Consider the following 23,315-nt stretch of genomic DNA (forward strand, 5'->3'; position numbering starts at 1 on the left):
GACCTTGGCTCAGGTCATGATCTCACAGTTTGTGAGTTGAAGCCCCGCATTGGGCTCTGGGCCGACAGCTCAGAACCTGGAACCCGCTTCGCATTCTTTGTCTCCCTCTCTCCCTGCCCCTCTCACGAACACACTCTGTGTCTCTCTCAACAATAAGTAAACATTAAAAAAATTAAAAAAATAAATAAACAAATCAGGATTATATGATGGGTATTTATATTTCCTTTATAAAGTTGACCCTTGAACAATGTGAGTTTGAACTGTGTGAGTCCAGTTTTAGTGAATTTTATGTGAACACAATGTGTTCAGAAGAAACCGACATCTACTAGAAGAAACAGGATTAAAAGCACTGTCTGTCTGTGCCACACAGACTTGTAAGCCAGAAACTCGCTACCAAGTGTCTTCTCAACATGCTTTTATTTATCTATTTGAGAATTACAAATGTCTTAGGATTTTTCTCTTTCTAATCTACTTTGTTTTTTAAGAGTTTCTTAGAGAGAGAGAGCAAGCGAGTGAATGTGAGTGGGGGAGGGGGAGAGAAAGGGAGAGGGAGAATCCCAAGCAGGCTTCTCGCTGCCAGCACAGAGCCCCACACAGGGCTCGATCTCACAAGCCATGAGATGATGACCTGAGCTGAATCAAGAGTCGGAGGCTTAACTGACTGAGCCACCCAGGTGCCCAGACTTCCTTATGATTTTCTTAAGAACATTTTCTTTTCTCTAGCTTGCTGTGTATGTTGAAGAATACAGTATATAATACATCTAACATACAGAACACGTATTAATTGACTGTTGGTTGTCGGTAAGCCTTCTGGTCAACTGGAGGCTGTCATGAGTTAAGTGTTGGGGAATTATTAAAGTTATGGGGATTTTTGACGGTGCAGCAGTCTGTCCCCGTAACCGCCACACCGTTCCAGGGTCACCTGTATGTGTGACTTCTCCTTGGCCACAGTGTGCCCTTTTGGCTCCTCTACTTTTCTGTCCTTCCACCCAAACTGGAGATACTTAAGTATTTGAGTTTCTCTTGGATACGGTTCCGTGATGTGGCATGGACGTCTATTGTGTCTTCACAAGTCCCAGGGGGCCTTGGGTCCTGTCCCTCCCTTGTACTTCTGTTCTGTGCTTTTTGTCAATGGCAAAGTGTCTTGGTGTCGCTAAAACAAACAGATGGACTTCAGCCTCATCACACGTCAAGTTTTTTCAGTATCTGACATGCCTCATCCCTCTCTTCTTCCTGAGGGCTTCTCCTAACGTCAGGAATTCCACCCTCTCTAAGCTGCCTCTAAAACCCTTGTCACTTTCACAGGCTCCTTTCTGGATCTACATCCGGGTCCTTAAATACTGAAGTTCCTGTGGATTCTGCCCTAGACCTCCTCTCGCCCCACTCTATATAGTCTCTCTCCCCAGTCTCATTCATGCTCATGGCTTCATCAAACATCTGCACCCATGCCTCACACGTACAAAATCTCTATTCCACACTGTTCCCGTAAACTACAGACATCTCTTGGTGCCTCAATCCCCACACATTGAAAAGGCACCCATGATGCAGCCCGCCTTCCCTCAAGATGAATTCTTTCCTGCTGACTCGCATCCAGTTATGGAAGCTCCAAACCCAGCTCTCTTCCCTGGCAGTCCCTTCTCGCTCTCGCCTCTCGACTCGTCAGCTCCTCCACGGTCAAAATCCCAGGACTCCATCCACTTCTGCACTTTCCTCATCACTTCCTTAATCCATGCTACCGTCATCTCTCACCTGCTCTGTTGCTGTATTTTCCTAGCTGGGCAGCCCAGCGCGCATTCTAATCCATCCTGCACCCTGTGTCTTTCTTCATGGCATACTTCACAGGTGACGTTTCACTCTATTATTTTTTAATTTTTAAAAATATTTATTTATTTTTGAGAGTGGGAGGGCTAGTGAGGGGCAGAGAGAGAGGAAGACACAGAACCCAAAGCAGGCTCCAAGCTCTGAGCTGTCAGTACAGGGCCCGATGCGGGGCTTGAACTCACGAACCGTGAGATCATGACCTGAGCCAAAGTCAGACACTCAACCGACTGAACCACCCAGGTACCCCTTCACTGTATATTTCTATAATCATTTGGTTGTTTTCTTCTTTTCCTGCTCAGGGCTGTGTGTTCCATGAAGGAAGGGACTTTTTTTTTTTTTTTGACTACGTGGTATTTGTCCTACTTGAGCAAACTGCCTGGCAATGTAAAGGTTATCAGAATATATTTGTTGTTAGAATGAGTAAATGCATGAACAGTAAAAATTGATTATTGCTGTGTTTTTATTTTCAGGGTTTTTATATACTTACGTGCTTTATGCTGCTAGAGATTAGGGAACTCCTTTCTGGGCAGTTCCATTGTAAATATTTTTTTTCTGATTGCAGAAGTACTAGGTGCTAACTTTAGAATGCGTACAAAAATAAAAGAAAAATTCTGCCACACTGTGTATAGTTTTGAATCATGGTGTATACACCATGTCCATTTTCCTGTGTCATTAAAACCGCTTCAGAACCATTTCAAATAAAATCAATAGGTTCGAGACATACAACCCTTCTAGCGTGTTTATACCTGATGCTCTTAAACTCCTAGGAAGACCTTGCCCAGCTAATGAAGTTTCTCTCCACTACGGGAGTCTGTAAGGTTTGATGAACAGTAGGCACTTGTGAGAATGAGCACTGGGCGTTGTACGTAAGTGATGAATCACGGGAATCTACCCCCAAAACCAAGAGCACACTGTATACACTGTATGTTAGCCAACTTGACAATAAATTATATTAAAAAATAATAAAAATAAAATCTATACATATTACATTGTGTTTAGTGTCAAAGATCCCTTTTCTACGTCATTGCTTCTGCTACTTTGTAAAACTCCCCTGTTCTTACCCAGACCTTCCATCATGAACATCTGTCAAGAGCAGGGTGTTGATACCTCGGCCACTCTTTGTCAGAAAGCAATACTTTATATAGTTCCAGAGTGGACCCCATGAAACATCAGCGTCAGGTTCCGCCGCTAGAAATTAAATCTCATCTCTCTGGTAAAGTTAACTTTTCTTGTATTAAAAACTGCCCGGAACAACTTCTAAAAACTTTTGGCCAACAGTAGATGCAAAGGTCCCTGAGGGTTGGTTTCTTTTTACTTTTCGCTCCTTTTCGACAGGCACACGAGGGGAGTTTATAATTGTTGGATGCTGGAACGAGATGAGAGCTTGGTATTTTCCCGAGCTCTTAATGGTCAATGCAAGGGTCAAGAATGTTGACTTGGGGGGGTGATGGGCATGGAGGAGGGCACTTGTGGGGATGAGCACTGGGTGTTATATGGAAACCAACTTGACCATAAACTATTTAAGGAAAAAAAATAACGTTGACTTTATATAACATATTCCCTGTTATCTCTGGAGGGTTTATTTTTCCTATTGGGGAAATCTGATCTTTTACATTGAGTTCTCCTCTACATGTGCTTGTTTTTTTTTAACCAGTTGTCCACTAGACTATTATCTTTATCACCTGAAGAAATTTATTAAACCATAAGAGTGAAGCAGTTTGGGCAGTAAGCATGGTTTTTGAGGGCATGGTCTTTTCTGTGAGCACTGACTTTTGGTATTGAGTGTTTGCACAGCCCATTGGGGAAGGGAGCCACTTCCGGCCAGTACCAGATGGGCCTCCCTCCAAGAGGCTGTTACTTACCTCAGGAGACCCTATTAGACAGGGTTTGTTTTCTGTATTAATCTTGATATGAAAGCAGCTGCAGTTCTTTTACAAAAAAGATCATACCTCTAACTTATTTTTATGATGGCTGAAGAAATTTATAGATAGGCTTTATAGATGGATCTTACTTTTTCCCCTCCGTTATTAACCAGCCCTGTGAAATGTGGAGCAATTTTTTCCTTTGTGCCATATATATTCTTCCACTAGTAGCAATGAGGGGGGAAGAAAACAAAAAACAAAAAAAACCCAACATCCCTTTCTAGGAATAAATGGAGTCAGGACCAGTTGGTCATGCATGCACTTTGTAGAGGAGTCCCTATAAAATGGCACTAACGTTTTATTTAAAGCTAAGCAGTTTGTCCTAAGCCAAGCTGTCCTCTCCAAATAGGTTGCATTTATAACTGTGGCACAGTAAGAGGTTGATCAGGATTTAGGTAGTATTCATGTACCTTAGCTTATGACATTTAGACATTCATATATGTCTTTGACTTAAAAGGCAGCTCCACTAATGATTGCGTTAAGATGTTTGCATCTGTTTTATCTCCTTTTCGGTCACTCTTGCATTTACAACTTGATCCAGTTTTCCTTCGCATAGTCGAGTTACTCCTCTGGAACAGAATTGGAGTTTTGCTGAAGTGGGTAAAATTTGATATATGATTTAAGAAAAAGAGCTGCTTACAAATTGCTGTATAATCACGTATTTTTGAATTCATGCAAGGAAATGTTAAGGTAATCTTGAACGTATTAGTCAAGAATGACTTTTTGGGATTCTCAGAATAAAATGCCTCTTTTATTTAGGAATACTTGAATTCATGGGTATTTCATATAACATGCTAAAGTAAGTTTGAGCTGTAGACCAGATTAACATCGACATCTTGACTGAATCCCATTTTTTTGTCTTCAGGATGAAAGCCAATGGCCCCTCCTTTGAAGGGATTTTATTTTACGGTTATGTTTAAGAAACCATTAGCCTCCTACTCAAAAGTAACTAAAATATAAGTCTACGGGGGAAACCCTCTCTCTTTTTTTTTTTTTTAAAGTAAACATGTTATGAAATCTGAAATTACAGATTTTGGAAGAGCTAGTTGGGAGGAATGTAATTCTGCTCTCTCTTGCCCCCAGACCTTATCAGAAGTGGGATTTAGGGTCTTGGGGGAGCCCTTTCCCAGTACAAGATTTTAGATTAAAAAACAAACATAACTGGTGAGATACAGAAAACTAATGAAAGCAGTACGATCACCCATCTGGCAAAATGTTGTCCCTGCAGAACTCAGGCAATCATAAAAGCACAGAAAGATGTGCGTAATCAAGATATTCTTGCAGTGTGAGCAAAAGTTCCCTGACATTAGGCTGTAAAACTCTCGGCCTGGCATGTTTCAATAGCCAGATCAGTGTTGGTGGTTTCTTCCATTATCATCCTTATCAAATATCTGAGTCTTGTTCTTAAACTTTTGGAAGTGATAGATGTGAATTCATAGACATTAATCCTGTTGGATTTAAATGATTATATTTTATATATGTTTGGAATCTTCTTATCGCTGATGATTTTTGAGTGAAGCACCAAGTATTCGGTCATCAAGTATGATGGAGACTGGAAAATAAACACATGAAGTCGTAGTGCGTCAGGAAGAATTTATAGGTTTGTTGCTCTTTTTTTAAAAAAACAGTAGCCTTAGAATAACATGCTACACTATTTCTATTTCTTGATTTATTTGCAGCAGGAAAAAAAAAGTAACCGAGTATGTAAATGGAAAGCTTCCTCACTGACAACCAACTAGCTGATACATATTTGAAGACACATTTAAGACAATCCTTGGTTGCAGTAAATAATCTTAAAAGTAGGTCTATCTGAAGTCAGCATAAGGCCCACATGACGACAGAACTCTGATTGTGTTTGGATGGCGCAGAAGCAATAATCGTGTAATATTTATTTTAAAACACTTCAAATATCTTTTGTTTATGCTTAACGTACGAATTGGTCTATATCAGGGCTTCTCAGTCTTGCTACTATTGACATTTCGGACAGGATAATTCTTTATTGGGGAGGCTGTTCTATTGTCGGATGTTTAAGAACATCTCTGGCTTTTACCCAATAGATACCAGAAGCATCTTCTAGTCAGGACAGTAAAAACTGTCTCTAGACATTATCGAATGTCCCTTGTGGGGCAGAATTGTCCATGGCTGAGAATCCATGACCTGCCTATCTCTCTGCTTCTATCTGCATATCTACATCTATAGCTTTATCTGCATCTCTGTATTAAGTAGCCTATTAGCACCTGAACATGATACTGTTTAAGAGCACTACGTTTTATACTTCAGAGATCAAAGAACGGAAGCCCAATCCTGGGACATCATCGATGCTTTGAAGGAATTCATAACAAATCATAATTGGAGGGACTGAATTACAGAGCACCAAGAGTTTTACTACCGGCGAGGAGAGTTTAGTTACGAACTCGAGAAATGCTGGGGTTGGTTAAGACATTGCCATTGAAAAATACTCAGGGCTATTCGGCCCTTTTTCACATTTGAAATTTCATACGGTTGTGTAAGAAGGGAGGCCCAGGAGACTTACTGAGGGTATTCGGTATAAATAGGTTATGTCATTAGAGACCTGAAAGTTTGTTTTCAGTGGAAAGTCTCCGAGGTCCTTAGTCACGTGATTGTGGCATGAACTACAGAATCTGGAAGTATGAGGATAACAACTCCCGATTTGATCTTCTGTGACTTCCCATCTCTGTTTTGTTTTAGGCTGTGCAGTACTTTGGTGGACCATAGCAATGGTTCCCCTGAATTCAGTGTGGACTGAATCATGCGGACAGAAAAATAAATAGCTTTGTTACACGTTTTTCAAATCACACCGAGCTGCCAATTGCAAGTACCCCTGAGCCCGGCCCTGGGGCCCTGTCTTATCAGCTGAGTACCTACTGTGTGCCAGGATATGGTGCTACAGAGGTCAGTGAGGCTTTTACAGCCTCTGCCCTCGAGGGAGAGATGGATGGGGAAATAGATCACTTTAGCACCGTGCAGAGTGACACACAGACTGCTCTGGAGGTTGGCGGAGGAGAACCCAGTGCAGCCAGAGGTGGGCAAGGTGGTGCCAAGGAGGGCTTTTCCAAGGTGTTACTTTCTGACTGCCCTTGCAGATGATACCTACAGTATGTATCCGTGGATCTACTTACTGTAAACGAGTTCCCACTGAAGTGCCCTGAACAGATGAGAGCTAAGTTGTTATTCCTCTCAGGAATATTGGAATTTATCAGGAGACACAGCCCTTTCTAAACCCAAGTGACGTACGGACTGCTGGTGATGGAAATCTGCATTTGAATGTCAAAACTTTGGGGGCCAGGGGAAGGGGTCTTTCTGGTTCTGATACTGACATCAAAGAAAGCAGCCCCCTTTTCCATCCTGACTAATAACTATTAGCAATCATTTCAGCGCTTTTCAAGAAACCAAAGCAGACCACGCACCACTGTTTTACAAGTTGCTGTCATTATATAAAAGAAGACCTCAGTTTGCCGAAAACCATAGAAAACACACAGGATAGACATCGTTCTTACTTTTTGGAAGTTACGCTTTGAATCTTCTCTTCTGCTTATTGGCGGCTGATCTTCCTTCACTTTTGTGTTTTCTCTTTCCTCCACCTACAATTGTACATGTCGTAGGTCTCCTTTTATCCATATAGCATGTTTGAGCTCAACTTCTCCATAGTGTGGTCTGTAAACCTCACCAAAGTCCAAGTGTGTACTTGCTGGCTCCCATTTCAACCCTCCCTCTGTCCTCTCTGCCAAGAAGGCTTGTGTCCCAGTTTCTAGGCCAGCCAGGCCCACTTTGATGACAGTAGGGCTTTGCCAAGTAGTTCTCTCTCCCAGAATGCTCTTGTCTCACAGGCAAGCTCCTACACATCCTTCAAGACCCCACTTAAATGGCTCCTCTTCTTTGAAATCTTCTACTGATGTTTCATGGGGAGTGTTTTGCATATATCCATACAGTAGCACCTGTTATGTATCTATCTTTCCCATTTGAGCCCTTCTTAGATATAAACTGAATCTTCCTCACATATTTTTACCCAGTATCCACCATTATCTCTTTCATACTATAGACATTTAATAAAGACTACATAAAATGTAGTCTGTGACCCAGTTATTTTTCTCAGGTTATCAAATTCCTACCTTTGCAGGCTCCTCACTCTCAACTTCCTGACATTTACCAAGTGCCTCTTCCATACAAGGCCATTTGCTGAGGAGCGGGAGGGGGGGCGGCTTTGTGTTATCTCCCTCCTCAAGCAGCACCCCCCCCCGCCCTCAAAGCTCTATTCTTTCGTCCTTAAAAACGAAGAAACAGAAATTCAGAGCGGTAACATGAAGCCACTCGTGATGATATCGAGCTCCTAAGTGTGCTAGAGCTGGGATTTGAACTTGGAACTCTCTGGCTCATTCCCTCCCTCACCCATTCAACAAATAATTCCTGAGCACCTATCTTCCACGGGCCACCCACTGTTCCAGGGCCAGAGGAAACCACAGGAACCAGACGTGAAGCAGAACCTGCGTAAAGCAAGGAGAGTGGAGGGAGCAGTCGGGGTCAGGAGGATGGCAGGTGCAAAGGCCCAGAGGAGAGTGGGGAGGAGTCAGGGCAGTGCTTGGGGCCTAGTGCGCAGGAGCGACCCTCTGAGGAGGGAGTTTGGAAAAGCAATGAGCAGCCAAATCCTACAGGAACTTGGATTTTACTCGAAATATCCTTGGGAGCCACTGGCATTCTTCGAGGAGTAAAACTAATTCTCGTGTTCTGCCAGGAGAAGCCATGACAGCCTGTGAAAGAGATCATGCATGGTCTGCTTTGGTTTCTGCAAGGCTCGTTGAAATGTTACATAGCCATTAGTACAGATAGAAGAGATGGCCCCTTAGGTACAACCCTATTTAGTCCTCAAACCCTCCCCTTGGATGAGGCAAACTCTATTCTTACTCTCTTATCGTCGATGGGGGGACTTCAGTGCACAGAGGCTCAGTGGTTTGTACAGTTAGGGGATCAGCTGGGACTTGAACTTGCACTTAAAGACAAGATAGACAACTTGCCTACTATCCCGCAGCTAGCGTGGCAGGACTGGAGTTCAAAGCCAGGTTCGTTCGACTCGAGATGAAGTGCTCTCTGTATCCAATTCTTCCCACTCCTGCCTCTGCCCGGTCTGGATGCCTGGAATCTCGTGCCAACCTTCAAGTGCTCTTAACTGGTCTTGCTTCCGGTTTTTCCCAGTACCGACCTATCTTGTCCACCTCGGACTCTCCGTGACCTCAAGCGTGGCTTTTACATCTCTCTCTACTTCTTCCCTCCAACAAAATCCTTTACAGGCTTTCCGATGTAGTACATTTCAGGATGTTTAGATTGGCCGTCAGGGCTCCCCAGAGCCTGGCTGCCGACCATCCCCCCGAGCTTACCTCCCCTTCTGTCAAACCTGGTGCCTCTCTGCAGCCACACTGGCCTCTGCTTCTTTGAATGAAGCCTGTGCAGCTTCATGCACTGCCTCCTTTCTGACTGGACACCCCCTCCTTTTGCCCCCTTCCTGGGTTCCGGACGTGTTCCCCAGAGTCACCCTTCCTTTTTGGATCCTCTCCCGAAAGTGTGCACCCCTCCCAGACCTGGCCCTTAGGCTCAGAAATGTTCTTGCCCCATCACCCTAACTGGGCTGTCATCCCTTAAAAGCAACAGCCCAATCTCCTACTTCTTGACGTCTTCGGAAAGTTAGATATAGTCCCCAAACATACCCTACCGGTTGGCATCCAGTAGGTGCTGGGTTCAGGGTCTTAAGTAAGGCTTTGGAAGAAAGGGGAGAGATGGGCCAGAATTACACAAAGATGTGGCCACTTAACAGCACGTGCATTACCATTGGCTTCTTCTCGCGGGCGTGTGCGTATGGTACATCAGGGCTTTCTTTTGAATATTGGTGACGCTTGCTTGCTGGGCGGGGCCCAAGGATGGCTCCATTTTTGTTAAAAAGAAAACTTGATTTGGGAAGCTTAGTATCTTCCCCTCTGCTTCTATTTGTTTTCCTGATATTAAACAAGTGCAGTTGGGTTTGAGAGGGTGGGGTGTGTGTGTGTGTGTGTGTGTGTGTGTGTGTGTGTGTTTCTTTTTGCCGCCTCTAACGAGTCCAGATGGTTATGCAATTTGCAGACTCAGATGCGTCCAGATCATGAAAATCCAAAGGCCTCTGTGTTTGAGTAGAGGCCATATATTTAGGCATTGTTGTTCCTTGTGTGGGCCCACGGAAGTTGCTGAGAAATCTAAAACCTGTATTCTAGAAGTCTAGAGTATTCTAGAAGTGTAGAACCTTTATTCCCTCCTTGGTCCGACGTAGGACATCCCTGTCCTTCCTTCTGCTCACGAGGGTGGGAGAGGGGCCAATGGTGCCCTCGTGCGTGTCTTCTGTTTCCTGAAAGTGAGGAAGATAAGAAGAGATTAAGAGATTGGAAACAATTGAGCCAAGCATGTACTGCTCTGAACAAAAACGGCTTGTGCTCTTTCAGCGTTTCAACCAGATCATCTTCAGATGTATGGAAGGCTTTATTAAAAGAAAAAAATATCTGCGTTAGTCCAGGATGAACCAGGCTAGTCGTTTTCAAATGTTAGCGCGTTGTAGAATTCCTGAGAAGCTGGGTAAAAAAACACAGATTTTAGCCCCCCCCGCCGAGAGTCTGCTACAGTAAACTTTGGAGAATCAAGTAATCTGCATTTTTAAAAATTTCATCTGATGAGTCGGTGGCCCCTAGCACCACACTTTGAGAAACTCTGACGGAGCTTTTGAAGCAAAATTTAAAACCAGAATATTTTAAATCAGAAAAAAAAATTAACTGTCAGATTTAATGCTCAGATTCTTGGTCCCTCGATGTTAGATTATTGGCTTTCTCTTCTCCAGGCTTTTTGCCTGCAGGCCAGAATCGGTGTTTTCACCACAGCCTGTTTTCAAACCCCAAGGCACCCACCCTTAATGCTCCGCTCCCACCCACCCAGGCCTCTGTGTCTTTTCTATCAAAGGGCTAGTGCATTTTCTAGAATGAAGCATTTTTTTTCAAGCGAAGTATCTCTAACATATAAAATATTAATTTTATTAGAATCTATAACTCTTCCCATCACCCCTTCGCTCCCATAGGTGTGGCTTGTGCAGGACCCTGGTGATGGGTGCTTGGTTTCTTCTTTTTTTGCTTGAATTTCAAGTGCTTTTCTGGTGCCCTCCTTGGCTTGGAGAACAGTTCTGCGTACCAGCTCTTCACATCTCGAAATTAATTTATTTGCTCATGCATTCAACACAGATTTGTTGAACACTTACTATTTATCAAGCTCTCCTGGGCACTGGGATGTCAGTGTAAACAGTAGATGACACATACTTATCCTCACCAAATTTACATTCTAGGTTGGGCGGAGGGAAGACAATAAATATGTTATGAAAAATGTTATGAAAAAAATCAAGGTGGGGAAGAGGGCTAGAAAGTGCTGGAGGGGGAAGAGGGCTGCAGAGAAATTTTAGAGAGTAGTCAAAGACTCGAAGGAAGTGAGGGGCGCCTGGATGGTTCAAGTCAGTTGAGTGTCTGACTCTTGATTTTGGCTCAGGTCATGATCTCAGCATTCGTGAGTTTGAGCCCTGTGCTGGGCTCTGTGCGCACAGTGAGGAGCCTGCTTGCGATTCTCTCTCTCTCTCTGTTTCTCTCTCTCTCTCTGTCTCTCTCTCTCTCTGCCCCTCCCAGGCTCACATGCATTCAAGCCCTCTGTCTCTCTATCTGTCTCTCTATCTCTCTCAAAATAAATAAAAATTAAGAAAAAAGGAGAAGGAAGTGAGCGAGAGGCTTGAGGACATTACAAGGAAACAGCCTGTACAAAGGCCCTGAGGTAGGACTGTGTCTGGGGTATTGGAGGAACAACAGAGAAGCCAGCAGGTTAGGGGAGGAGAAGAAGGGGGAGAACAGTGGCCAAGGGTCAGAGAAGAAACATGGGCCCATTATGAGGCCTTGGCTTCTTTCCCAGGGAATAGGAAGCCATTGGAAAATTCTACTCAGAGAAGGGATATGGCCTGACTTAGGTTTTCAAGGGCTCTCTTTGGCTCTGTGCTGAGAATAGATTGGTGGACAGTGTGTAGGGCCAGTGAGATTTGCCAGGAGGCTGCATCATTGACCCCAGGAGGGGCTGGGTGGCCTGGGCCTGGTGAATCCAGTGGAGGGAGTGGACCAGTGGTCAGTGGTGGGTTTAACTGGATTGAGGAGCCAGCACAACCTTTGATGATATGATGGCAGAAGGGAGAAAGTGGATTCAAGGATGGCTTTGGGCCTGAGTCACCAGAACTGAGTCATCGCCCCATCAAAGGAGTTCGTGAAGGCTGTGGATGGAGCGGGTTTGGGTGGGGAGAAGATGAGGAATTCGGTTTTGTGCATATGATTGGGACGCCTATTGACATCCCGATGCAAATGTTGTAGGCTGTTGGGTATGGGAATCTGGCGCCCCTGGGAGATAATTATCTAGGAGCTTTTAGCATATGGAAAGGCAAATAATATTTTTGAAAGTTTATTTTCTTACAAAAATCTTGCTTTATATTTGAACCTGTTAATATATGTGTGTGAATGTGTGTGTGTGTAATTATACATATGTGTGAACATAATCCTCTCTCTGTATATAGTTGCATATACATAATTAGCAGAATTGTGTGTGTCTGTGTATGTGTGTGTGTGTATACTCCCTGCTCATTATATGTCTTAGTCCATTGTTTCCAGTGTTTTGTTTCCAGACTGTTGAATGCGTAGCTTTTGGTATGGACTGTCTTTATTCGCTGCATCATTCTATGTTCTTGATACGGAGCTCCAGATCTACCCCTGTTAATCACCAGTATTTATTGTCACTTGCCATATTGGGCTTGTGTCCCCTCTTTGGGACTCTAAATCCTGAAATAGATTACCACTGCTGGAAATGGTTAAAACCCGATTATCTTTGGTAAGTTCTTTTCCACAGGGTCGTGGCCAGAGCCTTTAAGAGTGTGCAAACTCGGAGGCCCCGCCTTCTCATCATGTGACTGTCCTTTGGCACACTTGATCCATGATGGGCACAGTTCATCTGTGTAGGCAACTTGACAGATGTCCTTACTGAGACATCAAATTGGACGGTGTCTGCTAACAAACCTAATGGGAACAAAGGAAAGAGAATTCGAAGGAATTATCTTTTTTTTAAGGGTTAAATTTGTGCCATTTAGCTGTTTGATGCCCTATAGTTATTGCTGCTTTATGAGAAGCCTACATACAATTCTTTACATGGGTGTCAAAATAAGTTCAGTGCAAATGATGTTGTGTGGTGGACTCACCACACCGAAGCATCCGTTTTGTGATTACAGACGGGTTTTGTTGGCGCTGGTCTGCTTTCTTCCAAGCCTCTTGCCGGACAGGCTGGAATGAACAACCTCCGTTAATTTACTTCGGCACCTCACATGGTGAGACAGGCCACGAACATGATGGTCTTTCATAAATTTCTTTCAGCAGGCCTGCAATGGCCCTTTTTAATTGATGCCCTTCATAAATTGTATTTGCCGAAGCTATAATTATTCACCAAGCCCGCAAAAGCAAATCTACCTCCAGGTACAATGAAGATGTTCTTTTGTGAAATCAGGAAGGTACAGAAGTTCGACATGCAGAGTAATTTAGTTCTGCTTTATAATTATATCTTTGGGGATTCTATCTTTGGGGATCACATCTATTAGAGCCGATCAAAGTGGAAAGGACCGATCATCACCAGTGTACTTCATAAATGCCCCTGCCTCGCAAATGACCATTCCGCCAACGTGTAAGCTCTTTGAAACCGTTGAATTGGCCGGTTTCTTTCTTAATGTCTTTATATGCTCTTCGCAGTAGGTAACTCTGTTTCACCCGATGTTCCTTTGGTTTATTTGAAATATTCTGCGTTGCCTCCTGAAATCACGTTAAAGGCCCTTACGTGGTGGTATTAGGGGCTTCTCCAAGGAACATCAGTGGAAAGCTACCGCCTAGAAAGCTTGGAAGTCGGCCAAATTAAGATGACCCAGAACAAGTGATTTAGAAATTCTTATTTAGGCGATTCGTAAAATGCGTCAACTTTAGCATGGGGCGAAATGAGGATATTAGCTTCTTGTAAGAAGTATTCAGGGAAAATAAAAGACTATTGTCAATAAAGAGTTTGGAACAAGGTTTCCCAAGGTGTTCCTGCAGACTGTTGTGAGGGAAACCAAAAGAGGTGTCCCGTGGAAAATTTGGGGGGAGGGAGGAGGCTTGCCGTCCCCCGCTCAGAGAAAACTGTAAGCTCCGTCCAGGTTGGAGCTTTGTCATGTTTCTCAGCATTTTGTTGCCAGAGCCTAGCACAGTGCCTTGCACATAGTAGGCACATAAATGAACGTTTGCTGAATGACTGCGCTGCAGGACTTCTCAGAACGTTTCACCTGGTGTAGAGCGCACAGTGACTCATAAAAGAGGGACAGTGGTCTGCAGCCTTGGGCTTTGCAACTCTGCACCTGTTTTCTTGGGGTGCATTCTGCTAGACTGAGGTAGCTGGAAACACCACCAGGGAGACCGTAGCCTCGAGTAAGATGATAAAACGATAAAAATCGAGCTTTAAACTTGAATTCATCACTGAGTGAAATATGCAAGGTTCCGTGCCTATTGAAATGTAAGTGATCAGGAGGGGTGCCAGATTCCAGGGCTGACCTGTATGCTTAGGGGCATGGAGCCCTCGAAACCTCAGACTATTTATCTATAAAATAGGGCTACTAATTTTTTTCCCCCTAACTTGTTTTTGGGAGAATAAATTACATTTAGTCCCGCTTGGGAGAGTTAAATGAAAAAATAATGTATGTAGCAGGCCTCTCGGGGAAATTACTATTATTGCTATCATTATCATTCTCGTTATCATCATAAAAAAATAAGTGATGCAATCGCCCCAGTTAGGATGGGTGATTACGAGACAATGAAGTTAAAAGTGTGATCAACCTTTCTCCCCTTCCCTCTGTCTTCAGCAAGTGTTGGAGCGCTTATTACGTGGCGGGGGAATCGTTGCTAGTTTGGGGGGAGACAGCGGGGAACACAGGGAAGGCCCTTTCCCTCGTGGACCTGGGGATTTTTTTGTAATATATTGTGTTTACCAATGTCGCCGTCTCTTAGAACATAAAGTAAATTTAATTGTACACAATTCAGTTAAAGCTAATTGTTCGGAGGTCATTATATTAGAGATCTGCCCCCAAAGGATCACTTTTTCTCTCAGAATCAGATCTGTTCTTACACAGAACGAGTAAAGCAGGATTCATAGGTCACATTTTAAAATAAAACAAATTAAATTAAGCCAGCGTTACGAGATAAGGTAAATCAAATGGAAAGTGGCATCCCTGTCATTGTGATCAATTTAACGATGCTGTAGGGTGGCCAAATTTAGCAAGTAAAAATACACAATAGCCCGGTATAGTTGAATCACAGATAAACAGAGAATGCTTTTTTCTTTTTTAAGTATAAGTGTATCCCAAGTAGTGCATGGGACATACTTATACCTTTAAAGTTGTCTATTTGAAAGCCACATTTAACTGGACAACCTCTATTTTATCCAACCACCCTACCATGCTCAAGCAGGGACCCAGCCACCTGTGCTAGAGGAAGCCCCTTCCCTGCACCAGTCAGTATGTGAGGCCAGCTTTGTAGGGGAGATATTTTACCCCCAATGGGACGGCAGCCATTGGCTTCCGTTTGAGATGATATATAACTGTTCCCGCCCGATCGCCAAGTGTTTCCAAATGAAAAGCCATTAATTAAGGCCCGCTATAGATACAGAAGATATGGAAGGAGTGCTTTGTAATTCCAGCTCAGTACTTCAGGTGAGAGCTTTTCAAATTACGTGGACCAGTGGAGCCACGTGCTTGACTAAACGCAGCGTGGCCGGCGCGTGGTTCACGGGCACACCACGGAGCCAGCATTCTTACTGATTTTTCTCATTTCTCCAGGGCAAATACTAATTAATGGATACAATTCACAGCTGATTAGCTGTAGTTTCTCCAGTAATTACATTCGCATCCTAACTGTTCAGAAGAGGATTTCTAACCCAGTTCTTATTTTACTCGAAGCTTAATTTGTTTTTTGAATTGTTTAGGCCCTTAGTTTAATAGCCATTTTATTTTTCTTTGTGGTTTTAGGTGCTATTAGGTAATAAGTGAGTTTAATCTTAAAAAAAAATACTCTCTGATAATGAGCTGCTCTCCTTAAATGGATTTCTAATTCCCCAACAAAACGTACATTTAAATAACGTTAAAGCTGGGTTGCGGGCTGCGGGTCGCTTGCTGGAGGCATAGGAGGAGGGGAGCCTGGAATGCACATCGGGACCCAAGTCCTCATGAACATCCAGAAAGGTTGGTCAGCATGGAGGCCCGAGATGTTATTCTAGGATCATTAATTCATCAGAAATTCCCAGCCAGAAACCTATGCTTTGGCTTGCACGTGTTTAATATTGTAGGAAAAGGTGGGGGGAATATGTCTGTGGATGTGGGCGGGGGGGGGGTATGGGCCATTTTTTAACTTTAAAACTATTTGAAAAGCACTTTATTGAGGTATGCTGGACCTACAGGTGACGCCTATTTGATGTATGCACCATGATGGGTTGGGACATAAGTATATGTTGGCGAAACTGCCCCCACACGGGTTTGGTACCCCATGCCTTCGAAACACTAGATAAAGGTCTCCTTTGATTGCTAACAGGTACATCTTTCAGAAATCCTTAGAAAGATGTTTATCCAGAGCAATCTGTGGGCCCATTGTGTGAGTGTGTCTTTAGGAGTCATTTTACAGGGTGGGATTTTGCTTCCGGAGACCACAGCCCCACTCTGGAACCATTCGAACCTTCCGCGTGAATCCGCTTAGTGCTTGGATCCTGGTATGATAGATAAAGTGTAGCGTGTCAGTCCAGCGTCTGTGCACGAACCCAACAAGTTCAGAGCCAGGGGCCCAGAGCGCCCTGGAAGTAAGTGTTGGCAGGTTTACTATGAAGAGGATTCTGTGGATCTTCCATATCCATGTGTGTCTATTTGTTTTCTACATGCATCTCTCTGTATTTCTCTTCTCTCTCTCTCTCTCTCCTTGGGGAAGTTATGCCTTTTACTTTATTTTTCTAAAAATTTTTAAAGTTTATTTATTCTGAGAGAGAGCAGGGGAGGAGCAGAGAGAAGGAAACCCAGAATCCTAAGCGGGCTCTGCACTGTCAACACAGAGCCCGACGCGGGGCTCGAACTCCCAAACCATGAGATCATGCCCTGAGCTGAGATCAGGAGTCGGGACGCATAACCGATGGAGCCACCCAGGCGTGCCCCGCCTTTTAGTTTAAATAATTAAGTAGCTCTATTTATATGAGAGAATGGATGTCTACATTTCACCCTTTGGATCCCAAGCCTGTGTGTTATTTTGATGCACTAAAAGGAAGAGACAATACACAGTACAAAAAGACGGGCGTTCTTTTACCACTTCATAAAATTGTGAAAATAATATAGCTCCAGATAATTAGGCTCACAGAGCCTTTCCATATTGCCAGACTGATAACAGAATGTTTAAAGCAACAAAACATGCCTCCTTATACCATCTGAACCTGAAAATACGTTCTTGGCAAAATCCGAGTTTTACATTTTGATAACAGGTCTCCAGCAGTAAAGAGCTTACGCCTGAAATGCTGATACAGTCTTATTTGCGATGGTATGAATGGGCTATTGTGTTAGGGAATTAAGTAAAAATTGCTGTGTTCATAGGATTCCGCTTATTTTTCAAACCTCTTTGCACTTAATGTTACATCGGGAGATTAAATATCACTGTTTTCAACAGCTCTGATGGATACAGATACCGTTTTCAACTCTGTTTGGAGATTTGAAAAATATCCTTTAGTCTTATTATTTATTTATATCCATGCCACACCCCATTCACTAGAAAATAGAATTCGAGGCCCGGGAATTGGATTCTATTCCCTTTAATTCACATTTTAACCTACTCACACTTGTGACATCTGTTCTTGAAAAGTAAGCTATGAAATCTCAACATGCTGTAAAAAATGTGTCAAGGTGATTTTCTTGGAAACTTTTCCTTCTCCCCTCTCACAAATGCCAGTGCCACTAGTGACCGGGGTGGGGGGAGCAAAGGTTCGCAGTTGCCTCCCTTCGCTGTTCGTCTTGATGAGAAACAACCCCGTTTTCCAGAATTATCAAGTTAGCTCGGCTCTGTGCTTTATTTTCCGAGGGAAGCAGCCGACTCCATGTCGCACAAAACCAGTCACAGTTCACATTCGGTCCGAGTGAAACTACCCTTTTAATTCATGACCCCAGCATTCCGTACAAATCCCGTCCGAGTTTTCAGCAAACCAGCCGGGATTCTTGGTCTGTCTGCATATTAACGTAAAACAATCTCTTTTCTTTCAGTTTGGGAACAATAACTACATGACCATGGCTGAGGCCAACAGTGCTTTCTTTGCAGCCAGTGAGGTAGGCATCTGTCTTCATGTGTCCGTTCATGTTTCGTGTGTTATTTAGATCATTTAAAAGGCTGGAAGGGAAAAAGCAAAGTATCGAATTTATCTCTCTTACGTGGCGCAAGGTAACGACTTCGGAGGAGAAAAACCTTTTGGAAAAGAAAATGACCTGACAAGTCTGTCACTTATCCGGAGGCTGTTACGAACGTTAGTAATTCACACGCATCTCTCGATGAAAAGAAATGTATATGCCAACAAAAGTAAATGTGTAAGACAGCACATAAAATCTATCTATCCAAATTGGCATCGAAGCAACTAAGTGGTTATTTTGGAAACTAGGGGGTGGAAGGGACTTTTAATAGAAAGTATTTCCACTCCACAAAGCTCCGGGGATAATTTCATTAAGTTGCCATGGTTTGGGGAATGATGAGGGAGAAGAGTATTATGGTTTCTTTGGTCTTCAGTGGAAGTGATGTGAAGTGAGTGTTTTGTTTCCTTGTTAGATCCCCATAGACTTTTACAGTACCTGGCACATAGTAGGTGTTCAGTAAATATGTAGAGACTGAGTGAATGAAAGGGCATGCTCTAGGGCTTGGTCATAGCAGGGCAAACTGGAGGATGGCTCTGGGTTTGTCTACAGTTTTCTGGTACAAATGGAAAAGAAAAAAACAAAACAAAACATCTTCTTGTTGCTGTTTTACTGCATTCCCTCCTCACTGACTTAGGGCTGCTGCCCGAGCTCATTGGCCGCCCTCCCAGAAAAACCTTGCCCTTGATTAGATCAAGAAAATGGTTTCCTAACACATGGCAAACTGGGAGACTTAAGATTCTAGAACAAGAACAAACAGGTGAAATTGGTCCAAGTGGAACATTTCCTATTGCGGTCCCCGTAATAAAAAGTCTTCATTTTCCAAATACATTCACATATAGGCAACTGGACTCGCTCGGCCCCAGAGGATGGAAACCGTCATGGCTTTGTAAATGATCTTGGAACAGGGAGGCAAGTGGCATGAAAGAAATGCGGTTGGCAAAATTATTAGGAAAAACAGGGAAGTGAGAATCAAGGATATTCATAGATTAATCATCTCCGCAATGGCCATCGTCTCTCTAACCAGAAAGACCGCCTACACCAGGGATATTGTCTGGCGCTCGCTGCCGTGTTGTCTGTGATAATGAACACAGACCCCCATCTGTAAGGACAACATGATGCGTCATTCTGTAGGATTTTTTCCCTACATTTGAATCAAACATTGATGAAAGCTCTACTGCCAGCAGCTGTTTGGAGACAATTTAATTCCAGCTGTGATAATTCACCGTGTCAGACGCTGGCTGTTATATGTTGATACAACAGTTCTCCAGATTTGCATTTTTATCAAAAGGAACAAATGTTTTGAACATTTCAGTACAGATGGTATTTAACCATGTACATGCTATTTTACCATGTTCAAGGTAAACACTGAAAAGTCAGTATCTGTAAAAAGTAATCATCGGAGGCTCTAAACGATTAACCTGATATCAGTCAGACGGCAGAGTCACAAAAGCCAGTGTCTTTTTTGTTGGTACTGGTGCGGCGCGTGGTTATTTTTATAATCTCAGATTTATCCAGGGTTTGGGGTTACTCTTTTCTCTAAGGAATGCTTAACTATATATGTGCACATATACACACACATACATATACATACAGATATATATTGATCTCTCTTTTAAAAGGAGTTTATTGCATTTTCTTGATGATTTATTATAATGTCATTTTATTAGGTTATGCTCCAGCAATATACTCAATTCTAACTTAAAATGGAATTTGTTTTTGACTCTTTAAAAGATGTTTTATTTATTTTTGAGAGAGAGGAGAGACAGCGTGAGCAGGGGAGGGTCAGAGAGAGAGGGAGATATAGAATCCGAAGACAGGCTCTAGGCTCTGAGCTGGCTGTCAGCATAGAGCCCAATGCAGGGCCCGAACCCACAAACTGTGAGATCATGCCCTGAGCTGAAGTCAGATGCTTAACCGACTGAGCCACCCAGGTGCCCCGAATTTGTTTTTGAAAAAATTACACTGTAGGGACATATTATTCATAAGACAATGTTCCTGAACAAAATATAAAAGTGAAAGCCCCCTTAATTTTGACCGCCTAGCATAAGACATGCTTTACATTAGAGTTTAAGAGCTAATCTTTCGCAGTGATTTCACTGTACGTCTTTTTTCGAACACAAAAATAAAGCCCAAGTAAATGTTAATGCACCACATTACAGCGTGTGCCTAATTTCCCAGTCATTGCGTTAAAAGTAAATTTATTTGGTTTTTTAACATTTTAATGAGTGCAAACTACTTCAGGAAGACTTTAGGTTTGAATGCTGTGAAGTCGAAATCGTGCCTGAAACCAATTCCCTTCCCATAGATATTGCCCCGTAGATAACGCCACAGGGACTGGAAGATTCGGAGTTGGAAATTCACACATTTGCTTTATGTTTTCTGTCTGTGTCCTGATTACCCTGACCATTTTTAAAGTACTTTAAATATTTATTGAAATAATATTTCAAGTGTTAATTACAGTGGTAATGAAAACAGCAAAATGCCACATATCAAGAATGAGTGTTTATCCGTATTGTTAATGTGATATGTTAGATTTCATTAAGCAGTAATGGGGTAGCAAATGAGTCACAAATTACAGTTGCATCTGTTACTAGACCACATTAGTGCCAAAATAACGGCAAATGCAGCCATAGGGTTACATTCATTAGCCAACCACGTTTGTGGCCAACCCGTCCCTTTGTGTTTGAGCGCTTGGGGTACCACGGTAAGAAATTGACGTCTTTGGGGCGTCGGTATTAGAATCAATACGTCAGAGAACCTAATGCTTCATTCTAGGTTTCAGGTATGTTTTTATACTATAATGTTTTTGCATATATTGAGTCTGCCAAGAACTTCAAGATGTTCACCTTGTCCGCCATAGATTCCCATAACATGTGACCTCTTTATTTCTGGCGAGATGCCGTTAACAATGGACAGGTTCTATTTGCACAGATTTTTTTTTTCCTTTTTTTTTTTCCTTCAGTTTCTTTTTTTATTTTTTCTGAAGTGATTATTATGTTCTATATCATCATCGATAGTTTGAAGAATGATGGTTTTCCGTTCTTAATTAGTTCTCTTAACCAATTACAGCAGATTCAAACGATCTTGCACCAGTTAATTCTTCAAAAAATACTACGAATAATGAACTAGAACTTTGATCCTCTGAGCTGGAAAAAAGAATATCTAACACCTTCACCCTACCAAAAAGAGTATCCTAGACCTTGACCACGCCACCCCCATGAAATCTGAGTTCTATTTTAAGAAAGGTAGTTAGTTTGGTAGACAATGGCAGCCCTAATTTACATCAAAAGGCCTCATTTTAAAACACTATCTTTAAGGATCTAAGTCGCACTGACAAAAGTAGTGCATTATTTACTTAGGTCTTGAGAGATAGCATTTGCTTAAGTAAGTGAGCAACAGCAATAGCTTTCCTACGTGTATATCAGTGTATCTCTGTGCTCATTCTGTAGATCATCTTTCGAAGTTGAAGACCCCTAGAAATGTTCAGATAAAAACGTATTAAAGTCATCGTAAAAGAGAATCCCTCTCCTTACAGTTTAGATAAAAGCACCAGGACCTTTTAATATATGCTCTGACAAGCCTTATATAAAATTTTACATTAGGAACCTTAACAATTTCCATAGAAGCGTTCTCTGCGCCTGGGAATATACCAGTAAGGAAAGTAAAACGGCAAAATATTAGGCGTTTGATATGTTGCGGCAGAAAGTAAACATGTGTACTGTTCACTCCTGGATTAATGTTGTGTGTGCGCACCACAAAATCGTCAGCACTTTATGCAGCACGTGGATAATGTAAGCGGTTTGAGCCGCTTCGCTAACATATCAATAAAGTGGCAATTTGTTATATAGCCAAATCTAATGTCGCTGGTGCGCCAAGTAAGAACGAAGACAGATGTTGCTAATTAAGTACGCATTAAAAAACTGTTAATACTGATACTCCATTAAAACCATATGATAATGAGACTTAAATCTTTAATCAGAATGATCAGCAAAACTTTATATATGGAAATCTGTGTTTAAGATGTTTTCATTTGAGAAATAAATGTTTGGCCTAGCTATGCAGTGTTTTCATGCAAAACCTTCCTTTTTCCCCTCCGAGAGAAATAAGAGACTGGAACAGAACGTGAAGACGTCTCTGTTTTGTTTCCTTTTAGCAGACGTTCCATACGCCAAGCCTCGGGGATGAGGAGTTTGAAATCCCACCTATCACGCCTCCTCCGGAGTCCGACCCTGCCCTGGGCATGCCCGATGTTCTTCTGCCCTTTCAAGGCCTCAGCGATCCGTTGCCTTCCCAGGGAAGTGAATTCACCCCCCAGTTTCCCCCTCAAAGCCTGGATCTTCCTTCCATCACCATCTCAAGAAATCTCACGGAACAAGATGGCGTGCTTCATAGCAGCGGGTTGCACATGGTAGGCACTACATTTATTGCTTGAAAGTGTTTTTTGTTTCAGTCGTTTGCACTTCTCACGGTAAAGACCGAGACTCTATGTTCTGAAACGTGCTTCTTCTGCCCATCTACTGATGGACGTGAGGTTTGTTCTTCCTAATGCCATTTTAGTGCAGGGACCAGAGAGTTATGGGTTGGTTGATGATCACCTAAAGGAAGACGAGACCCAGCAAGAGCCTTCCTGATTTGAAACGGTTTTCAATGAGTCTGATTCATTGGTTTGGAATTAGCCGATCTCCCCTTGGCTGTGGTTGACCACAGAGATGTCCTTGAGTTAAAAGTTTGCCCAGGAGAGATGTTAGAAACGGAGGCCCTTCTATGCCTTTGTTGGATTATGACATGATGTTTATGGTGGTACATGTTCTGCCCGTATGTCAAATGAAATCTCAGACTGTGATACAGAGAAAGGGAAGGCGAATAATTGCTTATACCCAGCAGAGGAAAATAGAGAGTGGGTTAGTGTGTGAAATATACCTAATTGTGTTATTTATTGTCATAAACATGGAAGAAAGCACTCCAGAGAGGCAAGATCACTAATGTAATCATTTCGATTCCATTTTTCTTAGTGTGCAATTATTGTCAGCAATCACCGGAGTAAA

General features: G+C 42.7%; 1 protein-coding gene across 1 annotated transcript in view; it reads left to right on the plus strand.

The window, feature by feature from the left end:
• The window catches only part of TOX3 (TOX high mobility group box family member 3), a 107,599-nt gene that overhangs the window by 60,597 nt on the left and 23,687 nt on the right, over positions 1-23,315 (plus strand). The window contains exons 2-3 of the mRNA XM_039242345.1: positions 18,130-18,192; positions 22,424-22,678. Coding sequence (XP_039098276.1) covers positions 18,130-18,192; positions 22,424-22,678 — 318 coding nt within the window. The remainder of the gene's footprint in view (positions 1-18,129; positions 18,193-22,423; positions 22,679-23,315) is intronic.

The sequence above is a fragment of the Hyaena hyaena genome, unplaced genomic scaffold (assembly GCF_003009895.1).
Source record: "Hyaena hyaena isolate Hyena2069 unplaced genomic scaffold, ASM300989v1 scaffold_7, whole genome shotgun sequence".
Classification (NCBI taxonomy): Eukaryota; Metazoa; Chordata; class Mammalia; order Carnivora; family Hyaenidae; genus Hyaena; species Hyaena hyaena.